The following is a 19351-nucleotide window of genomic DNA, read 5'->3' as shown; positions in this document are numbered from 1 at the left end:
GTGGAAGTCTGCACTGCAACATGATAATGAAGCTGGGCAGTTAAAATTTTCTAGGTCTCTCTTTATTCATGATATCCAGATGAGCCACCTGGCTTTGGCCGCGCGCCCACCCCCCCCCCCCCAACAACAACTCTCTCTCCACCCCACCAACAACCAAGCCCATCTCTGAGTTAAAATTGAGCCCAGTATAAATTTGGGACTATATTTACCCATTTTGTTACAATTTTTGTTATAATGAAATTCTAAACTTCATCTCAATCATTAAAAATTGGAATGCTGCATATTTCAGATCTTCATGTCTTTGATAATGTAAAATCAACACAAGTAAAATGCAACAATTTTGTCAACTTCATTATTAAATATTGTTTTAATACTTTTATACGCATCCAATAATATTTGGATTCCCATTCTCTCTGACTGACACCCTTTCACATATTCCCAATGCAGTCATCTATGTATACATCCTTATTTCCAATTTTCTATGTTGAATAAAACAAAATCCCTGATTATTGTTTTGTAATACGATTGATGCTATGGATATAGATACAAGATGCGTATGAGTTTTATGAAAACCTAGTGTAATATAACATTAATACTGGCAGCACACGAGTAGAATATTAGATAAACTTTCTGTGATGGCAGGCTAGTTGCAATTGTACTTTTCATCAGAATCATTTCAAGCACTTTGAAATCTCTTGATTGCCTTGGGGAGATTTTAGCTTTGTTCAAAGATACCATGTTTGTAATTCTTGTCATCTCTTCTCAAACTTCCTGGGCTCTGGTGTTCCGAAGCATCTGTAAAACTCAGTTATTATTTTTCTTTACAGTTCAACACTGGCCAGACCAATGGACCAAAGGGATTCGATATCAATGTAATGCCAGTTTGGAAGAAAAATATAACTGGCTCTGGAATTGTCGTGACAATCATAGATGATGGTGAGTAATCCTCTTTTTAAAGTGCAGCCACTTGGGTTCATTCCTTTTCCCCAAACAAGAAGTATCTGGGACCTATAGACGTGGATTTAAGTGGGATGTGCTCAAATGGCCATGAGTCAAAAGTTCTATTTATTATAATTGCTGAGTGTTGTGCATGTGCCATAAGGTAGAACACTTCAATATTTGTTAACAACTAACAATCTGTCTCAGTTCCAGAGACAAAAATGTTTCATATGCGTGTCAAGTTAGCAACCTTAACCCAGTAGGTAACCCACATCTACAAAGCATACTTTATGACTCAAGCATGCTGTTTGTTCAAAGAATTAAATCTCTCAGTTTGGAAAATAGTTGCCCATTTTGAAAATGTGAATATTTGGGAATTATTTTATAACGCCAGTGAGCGTAATGGATATAAAACGCATTCCTGTTCAAAGAAAGCTCATATATCATGCATGTTGTTCATTACCACTCTTAGCTTTTCTTACAAGTACTATGAACATTTTCTATGCCAGGTGCTTACCGTTTCTGCCACAAAATATGAAATGGAATAGATAAGTGTACCTAAAGTAAACTATGGATTTGTAGTTGATTAAAACATACAGGCATGCACTGAACCCCCTCACCTGAAGTACCTTGTTCTCATTGTATTATGAAGGTCATAGATCAAAAGTCAAAGAAGAATTTGCAGTTACATAATGTCTTCTATGAGCTAAGGGCATCCCAAAGCATTTCACAGCCATCAAAGTGCTTTTGAAGTGTAGTTGGCAGCCAATTTGCACAGAGCAAGGAACCACAAATGGCAATATGATAATGACAGCTAACAGATTTTCTATTTTAGTGATATTGGTTGAAGGATAAGAGACAAGGGAGAGAACCACTGAGTCACAGCTGACACCTATATGGGTCTACCATGGGTCTACAAGTGACTGCTTTAACCGAGAATAGAGCATCACAATAAAATTATCTCTTTCAAAGTCACACAAGTCTCAATACAAGTTAGAAGATATGGTTTAATTTTAATTTCAAAACTGAGAATAACTGAATAATTTTCATAGGACTAATTTATGTGTGAGTTATGATTAACCATGTAAATAAAAATAAAATCATATTTTATTGCTAGTTACATTGAATTGCATACACAAATAAGTAATGTGATATATGAATTTCAGTGCCAGTGTGATGCTAGATATGTAGACCATACATCCCAAAGACTGGTGGATCGTATGAAACAACATGTACCAGCAGCTGTTTGCGACAGGCAAGGAATGGACCATACCCAACCAGCCCATGCCTGTAAAACTCAAAACACAGTGTCCAACATTAGATGTGATTCCGTGATTGGAAAACATTTGCTAACTAATCCTCAGTGTGATAAGAATTATGCTGACAACTAATTTAAGATTGTCAGTCAGGCTCATAGCATGGTGCATTTGAGTGTACTGGAAGCTACATATATTAATATACAGAGCCCTGTTCTTTGCAGACGTTACATACATTGCGCCTGTTTTAGCTAAACAAAATAAGTGACAGCCATTTGCTGACGCATTCCTCAGGGCAATGCATTGATCAATCAGAATCAAGCTGCCTGGTTTAGATTTCAAACAATGCTTGGCAGTAAACTGTCAGTCACCATTTATTGGTGCATTTTCCATGGCAACGCCTCTACCAATGAGAGTCCACTTGCCAACCAATCAGCACTCTCCTCTCATACCATATAAGTTGTTGTTTTCCCCTTATATTGGTTTCTTGCAAAATGTCGTGATGAGTGCAAGACAAAAAGCTTTGATGTGTCTCTTTTCTCAGCACTATTTATTGCTAGTTATTATTGCATATTATAACAATAAACAATAGTTTTGTTTTAAAATGTTTTAGCTCTAGAATCCCTGCGACTTGGGGAAGGCAGTGTTGTGGCAAATTGTCATTGGGTGGACTGGGGCTGGGTTGGAACCTGGATCTGTTAGGGTTCACTCTTTTTTGACCCCATCACAAATCTCAGTCCTTTTGGGCATGGGTCCATATTATACCTGCATTGGGTACCAGGGACTCTGTGAGTACTTTATGCCCAGCATTACTTGTGGATTGAAGGAGTGAATTGAAATTGACAGACTGAACTTCAGCTAAGCAATTGATTACAGAATAATCAATTCCATTTCCAAAACAACAAAAGAAAGAAGAGGTAAAAGCAAAGAACTGCGGATGCTGGAAATCCAAAACAAAAACAGAAATACCTGGAAAATCTCAGCAGGTCTGGCAGCATTGGTGGAGAAGAGCACAGTTGACGTTTTGAGTCCTCATGACCCTTTAACAGAACTAAGTAAAAATAGGAAAGGGGTGAAATATAAGCTGGTTTAAGGGTTGGAGGGGTGGTGGGGGGGGTGGGGGCGGGGGTGTTGGGACAAGAAGAGCTAGGTAAAGGGCCAGTGATAGGTGGAGATAACCAAAAGATGTCACAGACAAAAGGAAAAGAGGTGTTGAAGGTGGTGATATTATCTAAAGGAATGTGCTAATTAAGGGTAGAAAGCAGGACAAACAAAAGTTTTATCTCTACCTTTAGCTTTTTGTTTCTATCTGTACCTTGTTTGTCCTGCTTTCTACCCTTAATTAGCACATTCCTTCAGATAATATCACCACCTTCAACACCTCTTTTCCTTTTGTCTGTGACATCTTTTGGTTATCTCCACCTATCACTGGCCCTTTACCTAGCTCTTCTTGTCCCAACACCGCCCCCCTCCCCACTTAAACCAGCTTATATTTCATCCCTTTCCTATTTTTACTTAGTTCTGTTGAAGGACCATGAGGACTCGAAACGTCAACTATGCTCTTCTCCAAAGAAAGTAGAGGAACATTTTCTTGATTTATCACCATGCACCCACCTCCCCCGCTCAGAGTCCTGTGGAACTGAATTCTGCAATGAAATTCCTCTCCATCACACTTCCCCGGGCAGCCCTAATTGTTCAAGTCACCCATCCGTAACACTGAAATTCTCCTAATCCTAGGATTTCCAATGGGATTTCTAATAGGATCAAGGATTTTGGTACAGTTTGGGTGGAAGTTCTGTTTTACCCCAGATCCACTGTACAAGATCTTCCAGAAATTCCAGGGTCTTCATTTTAACTTGTATCTAGAAATTCCAGACTAGATAAGAATAGATTATTTGTCAAAACATGAAGTATCCTGTCACTGCAAACTAGATCATGCAGGGAATGTATTTAACCAGTGTCTTCATGTTCATGGGAGGTATAATGTTGCTTTTACTGAAACTTGTAAGCAAATCACAGAGGAACTGAATTTTTAAGATATGCTGGGGGACATGTTTTGCATTGCATTGCTTTGCTATTCATAATTAAATTGTAAATTATATTATACTCATATTGACAGGCAGTGACATGAAAGAGGAATTCTTCCACTCCAGAGTTTTGAATAATTACATTTGGGTATAAGGAGGAAATTTAAGGGAGCGCTAGATTTATTTTGAGATTGTATCTTTAAAGTTGTTGCCTCCATCAAGAGATTGTATTAGTTACAGTCCATAGTCTGTGGAGAGAACAGGTTGGTTGAGCTGATTGACCTTTCCATATTCCATGCTTTATCTTCTTTGAATGGATTTGGAGCAATAAAGTGAGCAGCCGGGAGAAAATGGGCAGGTAGTCCACTTCTCTGGAGCTCCACCTATCTTGCCTGAGAATGCAGTGCCTGGTGTCTAAAAGTTATCAATAACTACCATGGTTTAAACCACACCAAGAGAAGACCTGTGTTCTTATGTTCTTAAATGTCAGTCTTGAACTAAGAAGTTTCTGTGAAAATAACGATTGTGAGGTTGTTAACTTGTTCCTTAAAAACAGACTTGCCCTGATGCAAACAGATGCTCTGATCAGCCCTGGACGCTGTCCCACAGCTACACTTAACATTGAGGCTATTTAATGCCTGAAAAATGGATGCATTGAATATTAATTTCTATCCCACTATTTTTAAGCAAACAAATTAATAGTGCAGAGTGAGAAACTATCAATAATGGAAAAAAACAGTCATTCTTGTCACAGGGTGGTTTGCTTAGAGCGTTGAAAAGAAAAGAAGTAATCGCAGCTAATCTGATGTCCTTTGCAATGATTTTGGCTCCACTCAGAGGCTATCCATGATGATGAATCAAGTCCATGAATTCAGCACAAAAACAAACATACCTGGAAAAACTCAGCAGGTCTGACAGCATCTGCGGAGAGGAACACCGTTAATATTTCGAGTCCATATGACTCTTCAACAGAACTAAGGAAAAATAGAAAAGAGGTGAAATATAAGATAGTTTAAGGGGGGATGGGACAAGTAGAGCTGGATAGAGGGCCAGTGATGGGTGGAGATAACCAAAAGATGTCACAGACAAAAGGACAAAGAGGTGTTGAAGATGGTGATATTATCTGAGGAATGTGCTAATTAAGGGTAGAAAGCAGGAGTCCATCCCATTCTCACAGTTTCTTCGCCTCTGTCACATCTGTTCTGATGATGCCACTTTCAAAATCAGTTCCTCTGACATGTCTTCCTTAACCGAGGTTTTCCACCCACGGTGGTTGACAGGGCCCTCAACCGTTTCCGGCCCATCTCCCACGCATCCGCCCTCACACCTTCCTCTCCCTCCCAGAACCATGATAGAGTCCCCCTTGTCCTCACTTATCACCCCACCAGCCTCCGCATTCAATGGATCATCCTCCGCGATTTCCGCCAACTCCAGCATGATGCCACCACCAAACACATCTTCCTTTCACCCCCCTGGCAGCGTTCTGCAGGGATCGTTCCCTCCGGGACACCCTGGTCCACTCCTCCATCACCCCCTACACCTCAACCCCCTCCCATGGCACCTTCCCATGCGACCACAGAAGGGGCAACACCTGCCCCTTCACTTCCCCTCTCCTCACCGTCCAAGGGCCCAAACACTCCTTTCAAGTGAAGCAGCATTTCACTTGCACTTCCCTCAATTTAGTCTACTGCTTTCGCTGCTCCCAATGTAGTTTCCTCTACATTGGAGAGACCAAACACAGACTGGGTGACCGCTTTGCGGAACACCTTCGGTCTGTCCGCAAGCATTACCCAGACCTCCCTGTCACTTGCCATTTCAACACTCCACCCTGCTCTCATGCCCACATGTCCGTCCTTGGTCTGCTGCATTGTTCCAGTGAAGCTCAACGCAAACTGGAGGAACAGCACCTCATCTTCCGACTAGGCACTTTACAGCCTTCCGGACTGAATATTGAGTTCAACAATTTTAGATCATGAACTCTCTCCTCCATCCCCACCCCCTTTCCGATCCCCCTTTTTTCCAATAATTTATATAGATTTTTCTTTTCCCACCTATTTCCATTATTTTTAAATGTATTTCCATCCATTGTTTTATCTTTGCCTTTTAGCCTATTTCAATCCCTTCCCCCCACCCCACCCCCACTAGGGCTATCTGTACCTTTATTATCACATTCCTTAGATAATATCACCACCTTCAACACCTCTTTGTCCTTTTGTCTATGACATCTTTTGGTTATCTCCACCCATCACTGGCCCTCTATCCAGCTCTACTTGTCCCACACCCCCTTAAACCAGCTTATATTTCACCTCTTTTCTATTTTTCCTTAGTTCTGTTGAAGAGTCATATGGACTCGAAACGTTAACTGTGTTCCTCTCTGCAGATTCTGTCAGACCTGCTGAGTTTTTCTAGGTATTTTTGTTTTTGTTTTGGATTTCCAGCATCTGCATTTTTTTGATTTTATCCATGAATTCAGCACTCCATCACCATTGTAGCATCAAATATCACTGCATTTTTTCTTCATAGTTCAAATAAAAAGCGAGGGCCATCCTTCTCAGTAACTGATGATTTGCTGGTATTAATGTTACATTTATAATCAATCCTAATTATTTCTATTTTGGACCAAAGCAGGATATTCCACCAAAGCCTAACACAAGACCAAATTAGATATCTTGGCTACTGTCAGTTTACCAGGTGCATTAGAATGCATATTAATTGCCATCAGCTTAAAAAGTGCTATACAAACCCTAATGATTACTGCAGTGCTATATTTTCCCATGTGTATGTTAACTTAAATAAAGTTGGAATTAACTGCCTGAAAATACACAAGCCTCCAATCCAACCTACAGATGGCATAAATTTAGATAAACAGAAAAGCAGATGAATGTGGGGATATATGACATCAAATCAGAACGTGCTGGAAGTACAGAGGGAAAAGTCAGGTTGGCATTTGGGACATTTCGTCAGAACTGGCGCTGTCAAGCTGGAGAATCCTATTATTAGTCAGGTAACTTGACAAAGGTACTTCTCCAGTCTGTGCATGCCTGTTCTGGTGAAATGTTCCGCCCAAAGCATTAGCTAATCTTTGTCTTTCAGATCCAGGTGGTGGCTGCCCAATATTTCCAGCTTTTCATATTTTTGTTAATGCAAGTTTAATATTTTATATCCCTAAACATTTTACTTCCTGTATAAAGTCTACAAATGTAAGTTTCTTTGTTAGTCCTCCTTCTATAATTTTGTCTATTCCTTACAGTCTATATATTTTTTAAAATGCTTGCATATGGCTGAAAGTATTTTTCTAAGCATTCCAATATTTTCCTAACTTATCTTCATAAACTTCAGAAATGTGACTGAAAGCTTTGTAAGTTCACAAATAATAATATAAATCAAAGCAGAAGATGTCAGTCTTCTTGCAATTTCCTTTTGGTCAGTAGAATAAGAAACCAGATGTCCTTGGCACGCTGAATGAGCTTTTCATCTCCTTGAGATTTTTTTCAATGTCATAAAATAAATGTAACTTTAAAAAAAAAGTTATAATGTTTAGGTTTCCCATTGCCCTGTGATACAATCTGTTTTACATTGATTTAGCTACAGTGAAAGAACTTTTTATTCAGGGAAGCCAAAGTTTCTTTAACAAATGTGGGTGAATGCCCAGAATCCTGGACTGCCAGAAGTATTAATCTCTCAGAAATTGTGCAGGTCATCGAACTAAATTAGTCACTGAATGCATTGTTAGCGATAATGAAATGATGGATGTGTTTATTTCTGTACTGCGTGTTACATGTCATCAAATACCTTTTATACTTTTTTCCTGGTCTCCTTCACATACCCTAATTCTTTTCCACTGTGCAAACCCATAAGAAATTGTATAAATCTCTATCTATTAGCTTCCTGTTCAAGCAACACATAGGTGTCCATGAGAGACACATAGTATTCCCTCTGCCATTTGTAAAATTTCACTCTGCAATATTATTAGTGAACTTGTCAATGTGGTTTTAAAAAATTCCTTTGTCCTTTGCTTTAACAAAGACATTAAACTACTTAAAGCACCCCGATGGTGGATTGAGGTATTTAATATAAATGCATAAATGCTTTAATTACTAATATCTCATAGCTATTTCAATTAATTTATATTGCTTTCCCATCCTGAGTAGTGGTTGAGTGACTTAGTGCTCCTACACACAGTAGTGGAAGCAAACAGCAGTTGTTTTTTTTGCTAAAAGCCAGATGTCTGAAAGGAACTATTATTAAAGACATGCAGCAGGAACTTTGAATTCAGGTTTGGATTGTTGGTTGACCAGTGAAGCAGCTGCTGGGACATGCTCCCGCCAACTTTGAAAAAAAATCTGCAGGCATTGGGTGCACAGATGCCAAAGTATTAAATGCTAGCAAAGAAAGATCATAGTCTCCATCAGGGGCTGTGGAGATTGTAAGTGAAATATAGCGAAAATGAAAAATGAAAATCAGTGCAATGGAACAGACATGTATGTGGCAGCTGCTCCAGTGGGCACCCACAAAATTGAAAATTCATCCAGCACATTGACAACCATCCCTACACAGACAGCAAATTAAAATATTAGCATAATTACTACAAGAGGACCAGAGTCCATAATAAGTTGCAAATATTGCTAAGTATAAAAATAGCTAGGATATTGTGGAACAACTCCATTCCAGAAAGAATCCCACAGGCCTGCTCTGAAAGTGTTTCAACACAACCAGGAAACTTTTAAATAAAGTGTTTAATTCTCCCCAGGTGCCTGAACAACACAAAACTCCAGCTGTCAGGTAATAAAATAGGAAAGAAGGTAAGAAAAACAAATCAATAACTCCAGTTATCTCCTTAAAGAATATCCCAGGAAAATTAGATTTAAAGGGCCAGGGCTTGAGAAGTTAAGGTTAAAGAGTTGCAAGGGAGAAGAAATAAGATGAAAGAGAACACCTGTGGGAAATAGCAAAGGGAACCTCCTGAGACAGGTTGTGATAAATAAGAATAACTAAAAGAAATAGAAAGTGAAACAAAACTCCTGAGAGAGGTAAAAGGGGCAACAAATAAGAAGGGAATTCAAGAGAACACCTGGGATTAGAAAAAATACTTAAACGTGGTAACAGAAGTACAACAAGAAAAGGAAGCAGCTGAGAGAAGTATAGCTAAAACGGAGCACATGAGTGTGATTGCTCTGGGATGTTTAAAGATAAAAGAATGAGATACGACAGAGGGATAAAGAGATGCAAAAACTACCTGTTAATTAGTAATCTGAAAAATTATGGCCTTAGAAGGCAAAGTATAGGAACAAAGTCTGACAGAGGTGCGGGGACTTTTTGCGAGTGATTAGCTAGATTGAATGAACAATTCATCTCCGGAAAGTGATTAGGCTATACTGTCATCAGACCTCGAGAGTGAACATTGAGGGATTGGAGCTGTACAGTCAGGACTGTGTTATCATAGATAAATGGAAAAGACCTGAAGGAATCCAAGGAAATGGTGATACTGGATGGACCAAGGTTGATCAAAGAAGCAAGAAAGATAGAAAACCTTGCAACATTATCCAAAAGACAATATTAGTGAACAAATATCAGACACTGCCCAACAATATGGAAGGTAATAAGGTGCCAGAAGGTGAGGCAGTTGGGAAACCAAAGAGGATAGGCTGGACAAAGACAGAGATCCCAGGTCACAGACAGATTGTTGTGATAGGTGTTTTTTTTGCTCAGGGAAGTCAATAGTTAGGTGCATTATAAGGACAATACCTATTGGATGTTGAACTAGCCAGAGCTAGAGCAGCCATGTTGAGGAATAGTCCAAAGCACTTTCAATGGAAGAACCCCAGAAATTCTTGAAAAATTACATATATGGCAATTACAAAGTTTTCCCAAGGTTTTCACAGCTCTTCTCCCCACATTGCAGTGGATGAGTGGCAGAACCACCATGGAAGTTCACCCCAAAGAATGCACTGGAGAATGAGAAAGGAGACAAATTTATCACAAGAAGTATATACATAAGCTGTAGAAACTTTAGAAATAAGATGGTAGATTTGGAGGCTGTTGTAGCAGTAGGAACAATGATGTGGTGGGAGTATCACAACCATAGCTAAATGCCTTTCATATTCAGGAATGCAGACTGTTTAGGAACAGTGGAAAAAAAATGGTGCCATATTTCTGTATGTTCTGGCATCTGGACAGTAAAAGAAAGTGATCTTGTGAGAATCAAAAGCTACAAATTGAAATCTATACAGTAAAGCCCAACTGTTTGTGACTTCCCCTTTCGCTTATGCAAAAGTCTTAGTACACCAGTTCATCCATTACAGGCCCTCCACGGTTTTAAAAATAAAATACAGAAGCCATCTTTAGAAAATGCCGAAAAAAAGAAAAAAACGCCTTAATGAAGTTAAAAAGGGGAGGTGTCCATGATGAATTCCCTGCAGTAGAAAGTCTGTCTGCTGTTGTTTGCACATGGGTGTTCCTTGTTGCTGTAATTTAATTCCTGGGGCAGAATTTTCACCTCTGCGGGTGGACGCACACCCGACCCGCTCGAGCATGAAATGATGCGCGAGGACGTTGGGTGAGCGTTCCAACGTCAACGCGCAGTTGCTCAGTAGTTTGGCTGGAGGGCGTGCGCGGAAATCGGCAGTGCGCCTGCTGACAATTAAAAGACCTATTAAGGCCATTAAAATATCGATTAACTTTAATTTTTCGCTGCCCATCCAACCTTACGGTTGGTGGGCAGGCGAAAAGGCCAAGCGGGAACTGTGTCCAAGGGCGGGATAAGGTTTCCAACATGAAATAAAAATAAAATAAAACTTTTTAAATTTCATTTATAACATGTCCCTACTCATGTGACTAAGATGTGGAGATGCAGAGGCTAAACATAACAGTGAAAAAATTCAATACCTCAAAAATAAGTGGACAGTCAGAGAAGAGGTGAAAACCATATCAAATGCAAACAGGCTTGAAATGAAAGATGAGCACAACATTGTAAATACTCTAAATGAAAACTTGTTCCCAAGTATTCACAGAAGAAGAAATGAGCAACAAGGCCGCTCCCCCCCACATCAAACAAAGATATCCCAAGTATAGTCAATGACTTCACTATGAATGATATGAAAACCCTAGACAGTCCAGTTGGGCTCAAAGCAAATGAAGCTCAGGAGTAGATGGTATTTATCCTAGAGTGCTAAGAGAAACTAGGTAGAAGACCTGTGAGGCACTAATCATCATTATGAGAGAGTTAGTGGGCTCTGAGGGAGGTACCAGCAGAATGGAAGCCGGCTAATATTATGTTTATATTAAAAAAATAACAAAACAGCACCTACAGATCCATTTTCCTTAATCAAATTTACTATTAGCTGTGAATCATCTATAAAACCTTGTTAACAAAGATGCAAACAGGAAAGATCCTGCCTGACCAATCTCCTTGACTTCTTTGAGGAAGTGTTAACCAAGATGGATAGCGGTAAGCCCGATGATGTGGTATATTCTGGTTTCTACAAGATTCTTGGTAAAGCTCCAGAAAAGTCGTCAGATGAGTTATAGCATGAAAGACTGGGAACCCAAGGAGTGAGTGGAAGTACTAAATGGCGTACCTCAGGGCTCAGTGCTGGGACCTATACTAATTCTAATTTACACAAATGACCTGGATTCAGAAATACATTGAAAAGCGGTCAAAATTTGCAGATGACACCAAAGTGGAAATAGCAGAATTGAAGGAGGCATCTCAAAAATTACAGAATGATTGTACAAAATATATAAATGGGCAGAACTATAGCAGATTTTTTAATACAGAGAAGCATAAAGCACGACATGTAGGAAGGAAAAACAGATGATGTGTATACTCAGTAACAGGACTATGGATGAAGTATTCAGTGACCTTGAAACCTATTGGGCAGATTTTTCCCTTGGCAGGTCAGGAAGCTGACCGCCACCCGCGATTGAGACCGGACTGCGATTTCATGCTGGCGGGCCAATAAAGGCCCAGCTTGAAACGCCCTGTGCGGTGGGGGGAGGAGGGTGAGCAGGGTGAGCGCAAACTCTGCACATGCACGTGAGTGAGCACTTCATAATCTCCCTGAGGCACAGAGCTGTTAGAAAAGAAAATAATGAAAATAAAAATGTAATTAAACATGTCCCCTCATGTGACTCAGGGCCATGTTATTAATTCTATTTTAAAACTTTTATTTTTATTTACTTTTGGAAACCACACCCACCCGTGGATAAGGTTTCTAAAAAAAATCCAAATGCTGCTTGGCCTTTTCGTCTGCCCGCCAACCGTTAGATTGGAAGGGCAGCAAAAAATTTAAGTTAATTGATTACTTAATGGCCTTAACAGGCCTTTTAATTGGCCCCAGTGCGCGCCCGCTGACCGAACTATTGCGCAACTGCGCGTTGACGTCGGCACGCTCAGCAGACGTCAACGTGCATCATTTCACACTCAAGTGGGTCGGTCAGGCATGTGCCCGCCTGTCAAGTGAAAATTTCTGTCCACAGACTCAATGCTAAACACATCCAACCAATGCAGGGCAGCAGCCAGTGAGGATAATAGAATGTTGAGCTATTGGGTGAGATTTTAACTCACTCAAAACCCATTTGCTTACACAGAGTTAAAATCAGACCCTATACAGTAACAGTAAAATATAACTGACAAGATATTGGTCAAACTGTACAGTGCTTAAGTCAGATTCTACCCTCAAAAAGTTTTCGTTCCTGGTTGCCAAGAAACAAAAGAGACATTCAAGTGCTTGGAGGCAGTGCGGAGAAAAGCCAGTAGATTGATCCATTGATCCACAGTGTCAGGGGATCTGCTTAATGAGGAAATACCAGAGAAACTTGGGCTTTTCAGCTGGAGAAGAGGCATCTTAGGAGGTATGTCAGGTTGTTAAGGGTATAGAGAAAAATAACTGAATTCAAACATTACTTAAATTCAAACTTCTGAAGTAGAACTAGGAGAAACAGTTTCAAATGGATAATTGGTCATTTTAGGGCTGATGTGAGGGTATTCTTCTTCATACTGGTGATCAGTGCCTGCAGTGAACATCTGGATGGAGAAATGGAGGCATAAGTCCTGGAAATATTGAAGAAATAACTGACTGCTACAATGGAAGGATGGTATGATTTCTCTGGATGGGTGAATTGAGTTGGGCCAGGTGGTCTAAGTAGCTTATAATCTTGTAAAGTTTTTAGTGTCTGAAAGACCAGACTCCACAGAGATGCTGCTTGCCTCTAACCACTGGCATATGTGGATGACATCCTCCAAGTCAGTTTAGGTGCGTTCAAAGGTGTCAGTTCTGCTCAGTTTGTAGCACTTCTCCTGAGCAGGAAACTGTAGGTTCAAGAATCCATTCTAGCAGTTGAACATGTAACCAAAAATAAAATTCCAGGATGAAACTGCACTGTCAGATGTACCATGAGATATTAAACCATGCAGTGCTCCTGTCGGCTCATTCAGGCAGGTGTAAAAGGGCTGAATTCGTGTGGGGGTTTTCCTGCTCATCCTTCATAACTTCAGTGGAAGAGCCACAGACACCCCAGAAAAACAGTGCAAACACCATTCTCACAAATCTTCCCTGAACAGCAGAACCCACCTATAATTCAACTCCTAAATGGCTTCACTTGAAATTTCCTTGGGGCATGTATCAAACTTCAACTGAAGTGGCAGTATTTGGAGAGATTATTGGATGGCAGGTTTCATCACTTGAAGCATTAGATATAAATGCCAAGGAAAGAGGAAGAAGAAAAAAACTTAGCTTTTATATAGCACCTTACATGCCCTCAAAAAAACCCCAAAGTGCTTTACAGCCAAGTAAGTCACTCTTGTAATATAGGAAACACAGCAGTTAAACTGCACACTGCAAACTCCCACAAACAGCAATGCGATAGTGTCCAAATAATATTTTTAAAAATTCATTTATGGGATTGGGCATCGCTGGCTAAGCCAGCATTTGTTGCCCATCCCTAGATTAAAATTAAAACAAAGAAAAAAGTTGATTAAAAGCAAGACAGTCAAATAGTTATGAGAATTTGAAATTCATTGCCCCAGTAGGTTACAGATGCAATAAACTGACGTGTTTATGAAGATCAATACTTAAGAAATAAGGTATGAGGAATGTAGAGAAGGGAATTGAAATTTTAAAGCTAGGAGTTCAATGCTACCACCCACCATGGCACCCATTTCCAATGCTTCCAGATCCCAATTTTCCCAGTACTACGCCATCCTCGGACTCCTCTTCCATGCTGCTAGATACAAACTCACATCTATGGGCTACCTATTCTATCATTGCCTTTTCCAAAGATGCTCTTCTTAGATCTGTGAACTCCCTTCTACTATTGCCACACTGCACTGTAGGCCATCGCAGTTCTCCCTCTTGCCCATGTCTCTTCTCCAGAATTCTGATACCCCAAAACTCCTGATTCATTTCTTCAAAAACATGGTATCTTCTTCCACTTACACCACACCTGATATACTCTTTCCACTGCTCCCAAACACCAGTAGCTCCTCATCACTATGCCAACTGTCCTTCACTTCTGCTATGGTTTGGGGCCTTCAGGACTCACTACATCCAACAACTACTCATCATTGCTCCAAGATCATGAAACTGTCCCCAATATGCCTTAAATCTAATAAATCAGCATCCCAACACCACCCCCAATCACAGACAACACCTAACATTCCTCTCTCCCCCTTCATTACAGGTGCACATAACATAACACTCCCACAACTGCCAAACTCTAGGACACTCCCACAACTGCCAAACTCTAGGACACCCCTCTCATGACCCCAGTCTCTTTTCCTCTCCACCACATCATGGTACATTTTCTGAAATTTATACATTTTCTGAAATTTATAGAGCAGAAAGCAAAATGTAAAAACTGTAATTAGCACAATGTAATTTTTCCTCATTCCCCCTTTCTAACTCTCACACACACATGTGTGAACAAAAGACACGGGTATACGAATACCAAGTTTCTCTCTGCTTAAAAATGCACACCAATTATACCTCATTTAACACTTAACAAATTTATCAGCTGAATTTTCAAAATTATTTGAGTAAAAGCATCTGAGCAGTACGAATGGATCCTGGGAAATTGGGAACACTGAACATATTCAGACTATTGTATAGTATGTGTGCTCTGCCCAAAGGCATGTCCTTGGCTCATTGTCTGCTGTTGTTTCATCCTGAGCCATTTTCATCAGCAGTGATTTGCCATTGCCTTCCACTCTCAGGCAGGGCAAGGAAGCAGGTCCCAAGTCTACCTCAGCCAGAGCAGAAATTGAACCCACACTGTTGGCATTATTCTGCACCACACACTAGCTATCTAGCCAACTGAGCTAACCAGTATATTCAGACTACATAAATCAAATTCAGCTCAAAGGAGTACACCTCTGGACAATATATCCATTTTAAGTTCAGTTTTTTTAGGAAAGTCTAAAAGGCATGAAATACAATTCAGATGAATTGAATTATGTTGTCAGGAACCTATATGATTTTTATAATTTTTAGTTTGTTTATTTATTAGCCTGTTTGTATTTTCCATGTTCCAATCAAAAACATTTGCTTCACTCTACCTGGGAAATCACTTACAAATTTCCTTCCAAATGTTTTCAGTTCAAATTTATACTTTTCCTTCACTTCCACACCGCACTACCCTCTATTACAACAGCATAACCTTTAACTCAACATGAACAATGCCACAGGAAATTTTCTGGTATACAAATAAAAACATTGTAACTAGCATGTGTTTTGTCTATCACTTCTTAAGCACACTTTCTGCATCCCACTTCCTTCTATCACACCTCAGGCATCACACTTCATATTCAATGTATGTGCCATACTTGCACCTTACTGAGTGCATATTGGCTGCTATGTTTGAATATGCACTTTGCCATGTCCTCAGGACTTCCCAAACAATGAATGCTTTTTAAGTGCAGCCACTGTTGTAACATAGGCAAACATAGCAGTCAATATGCACACAATAAGATCCCGTAAATAGTAAATGATAAGAGCAGGTAATTTGTTTTCAATGGTGCTTGCTGAGAGAAATCAGGGATGCATGCTAGGTGAACTTCTTAGAAGTAGAAGTGTTTGATAAGGAATAGCAAGAGGAATCCAGGTCATCAGTGGGTTTCTCTATGAGGCTAGGAGCCATGGAAGCAGAAGATAGCCTTCGTATGGACATTGTGAATTGTCACACAATAAAGATTTTGTGGCTGCTGCCTGGATAATGGCCATTTTGGATTTGCCTTCAGTTTGGGCTGAATGGCCCATTTTTGTGCTGTAAATTCTACATAATGTGCCATTTCGCTGGATTTTCCACTGAGGTTATGATACAGGATTCTGTTAAGGAAATTATGGACACATGTCATACATATGTTATCACGTGTTTCTTCCGAATCCCAGTAGGCAAACTAAAAACAGTCAGTGAGACATGGTCATGCAAGAATTGTTAAACTGTTTTATTTTACAGACAGCAAGTGAAAACACCGTTTGAGATTATAATCAAAACTGACTTGCTTCACTTAACTTTAAGCACCTCATGAATAAGAAAGAAAACGCACCACACTATCGCATGTTAGTTGACTAACTATGCTTTTTTCCTGAGGTTCTAAATAGCTCTGAACTTCAGATATGCAAGTTTGCCCTCACTAAGCTGGGCTCCTTTCCCATATCTAACTAGGCTGACTAGCCTTTGTGTTACATGCTTTTTTTCATCGCTCTCCCAAGAGTTGTGTTCTGCTAGTTAACTACTAAGCCAATATCCAGAGCAGAAGCTTCAAAATATCATCTGTGACACATGTTGGAAGTGTGTGAAAGGAGCAAATTTGAACTTTTCACACAAAACAGGTGGCCACTGGACAAAGAATTCATTCAAAACTACCTTCTACATTAAATTATCAAATAGCATTACTATAAATCTGAAAACATTTGCAATATTTCTTCTTGATTCAGAGTGGTGAATGAAGAAACGTGTAAATCACTCAAATAACAAAATGATTTTTGTGAATGTAGACTCATTTTGTGTTGTAGTGAAAAATTAGACGACAGTAAAACACTCACTGAAATAATCCACTGAATAGTCATAATTCTAGTCATAATTTGCTGTGTTTTATGTTTTCCTTATTTTTAAACATGATAGCCTGGAATTTCCATTCAATTGCGCTGGATTTTTTGGCACAATTCATCCAAAATTGGCGTAACCAGTGCAAAAGATTGCGGAATCTGGAGTACTATTTGCACTCGGTATTGGTTTCCACAATCTCTTGCGCTAGTTTTAAAAACAATGTGCTAGACGATGGCCCCACCCACTACATTGATCTTGTCCACCTGGTGAATTAATCACCATTGGGAGTTTCTGCCAGTTGTGTTGCTTTGGAGGTCTTCAGGGGTGCTCTAAAAATTAACTTTTGGTTGCAAGGACACTAAAATGTACATTTTAAAGGTTTATGAATGTAATCCTTGTTTAAATTTACTAAGAAGCTGACTACTGTGCTATAATTTAACAAGAAAATAGTTCTGTAGATTTTTTAAAGGTGAATCTCAGTCATTTAAAATCAAGTTACTCAGAGATGGTGGGTTGACACTATAATTTGCAATGCTTATATTGTGTGATGAACCCATTTTTAGCTGTATTAATCAAACTTTACCAAGTTACCACTCATTAAAAAATGTTCCTTGATTTATTTTAGCAAAACTTGTATTAAGGATTACATTTTAAAATACTGCCCAATTGAATTAGTACAGGGCAAATTTTGTGTTTGGCAATATTCAAATAAATTTGAGCAGAAATTGGCAGGGGGTGGGGTGAGAGAAAAAAAAACACTTTTTAAATCAAGTGCAATTTTGGCTGTGTTTGCACCAGAATCGCCGATTCTTTATCCCAGTAAAAGTATTAATGATGAAAATGAATCCATATACTCTTCTCGTGGAGGAAGCAACAGATTTTTTACAGTCTAATATATCTTTCCATTGTTTAATCAGGATTAATTATTCCCACTCCAAATGAATATTCCAGCAGAGAGTAGGCCGGTGATCTTCTCCCAAATCTCTGCCTATGCCACTCTAAAATCAGTGACCGAAAGGCATGAAAGTAGCTCAGAGAGAGCTTCATGCTCTACTTTGATTTCCCTCTCTTCCTGTGAAGAACAATTTGTTAACCTCTAGTTATTTCCTGACACAAATGTTCCTCAGATTGGGAACTGAGCAAGGGAAGCATTGTTGGCATGAACCAATGTTTCACCACTCAGAAATGATATGCACCTGTTTCACGTACATCACTGTCTTCAGTTTACCTGCCGCATCTATTTGGCCGAACATAGGAACATAGGACTTAGGAGCAGGAGTAGGCCATTCAGCCCTTTGAGCCTGCTCCACCTTTCAATAAGATGACGGCTGACCCAGTTGTGTCTCAGCTCCACTTTACCACCTGCCCCCCATAACCCTTGACTCCCTTGTCTCTCAAAAACCTGTCTAACTCTGCCACATTCAATTATTAGTTGCTTCTTCTAGTAGACAGTTTTAACAAACATTTGAGATGTAAAACAATTTGGGCCAGATTTTCATGTTTCGGGAGTTGGGAACATCACAATCCCGCCTCCTATCCGGATGTGCCGGTGGCGGGGTTTTCAAATGGTGGAGGCAGGGACAGCCTGAAGTCAGACCTGCCGCCTCCAGCAGCAGACCTGAGATGGCAGCAAGCCGATGCCAACGTAGCCAGGTTAAAAGCCACTCCTCCATTTGCCCAGTTCTGAAGATCAGCATAAAGCCACCCTAACCTTCACCCCTTATCGCTTCCCTCACTCCCCCCAGGCCCCCTCTCCCTTCCCTACCCCCCTCAACCACAATGCCTCTTAACCCCTCCATACCACCCTCAACCACCACCCCCCTCCCCCTCCCCCTCCCCAACCCGCAAACCCATTATTCACTATAAACAGAACCCATGGGCCCTATAATAACATTTGGAAGCCATTGAAAGTTCAAAAATCTGTCAAGATAAACAAACATTACCTGAAGGCTTAAAGTTAAATATCCATTTAAATAAACATTATCCACTCATAAATCTGTCAATATGAAAATGTTCATATTTCCCTGGACAGCTGTCTAAACAGTGCCTGCTACGCAGAATTAATAAGTAACTTGAAAGGCA

The 19351-nt window shown here is 39.9% G+C and overlaps 1 protein-coding gene across 2 annotated transcripts in view; it reads left to right on the top strand.

Annotated features, from left to right (window-relative positions):
• LOC144682828 (PC3-like endoprotease variant B) overlaps positions 1–19351 on the top strand; it is an 898333-nt gene that overhangs the window by 435503 nt on the left and 443479 nt on the right. For both annotated transcript variants that reach the window (XM_078545597.1, XM_078545598.1), the window contains exon 6: positions 828–936. In XM_078545597.1, coding sequence (XP_078401723.1) covers positions 828–936 — 109 coding nt within the window. The remainder of the gene's footprint in view (positions 1–827; positions 937–19351) is intronic.

This window comes from Cetorhinus maximus, chromosome 7, assembly GCF_964194155.1.
Source record: "Cetorhinus maximus chromosome 7, sCetMax3.hap1.1, whole genome shotgun sequence".
Taxonomy (NCBI): Eukaryota; Metazoa; Chordata; class Chondrichthyes; order Lamniformes; family Cetorhinidae; genus Cetorhinus; species Cetorhinus maximus.
This window is presented reverse-complemented; position numbering and strand designations above follow the sequence as displayed.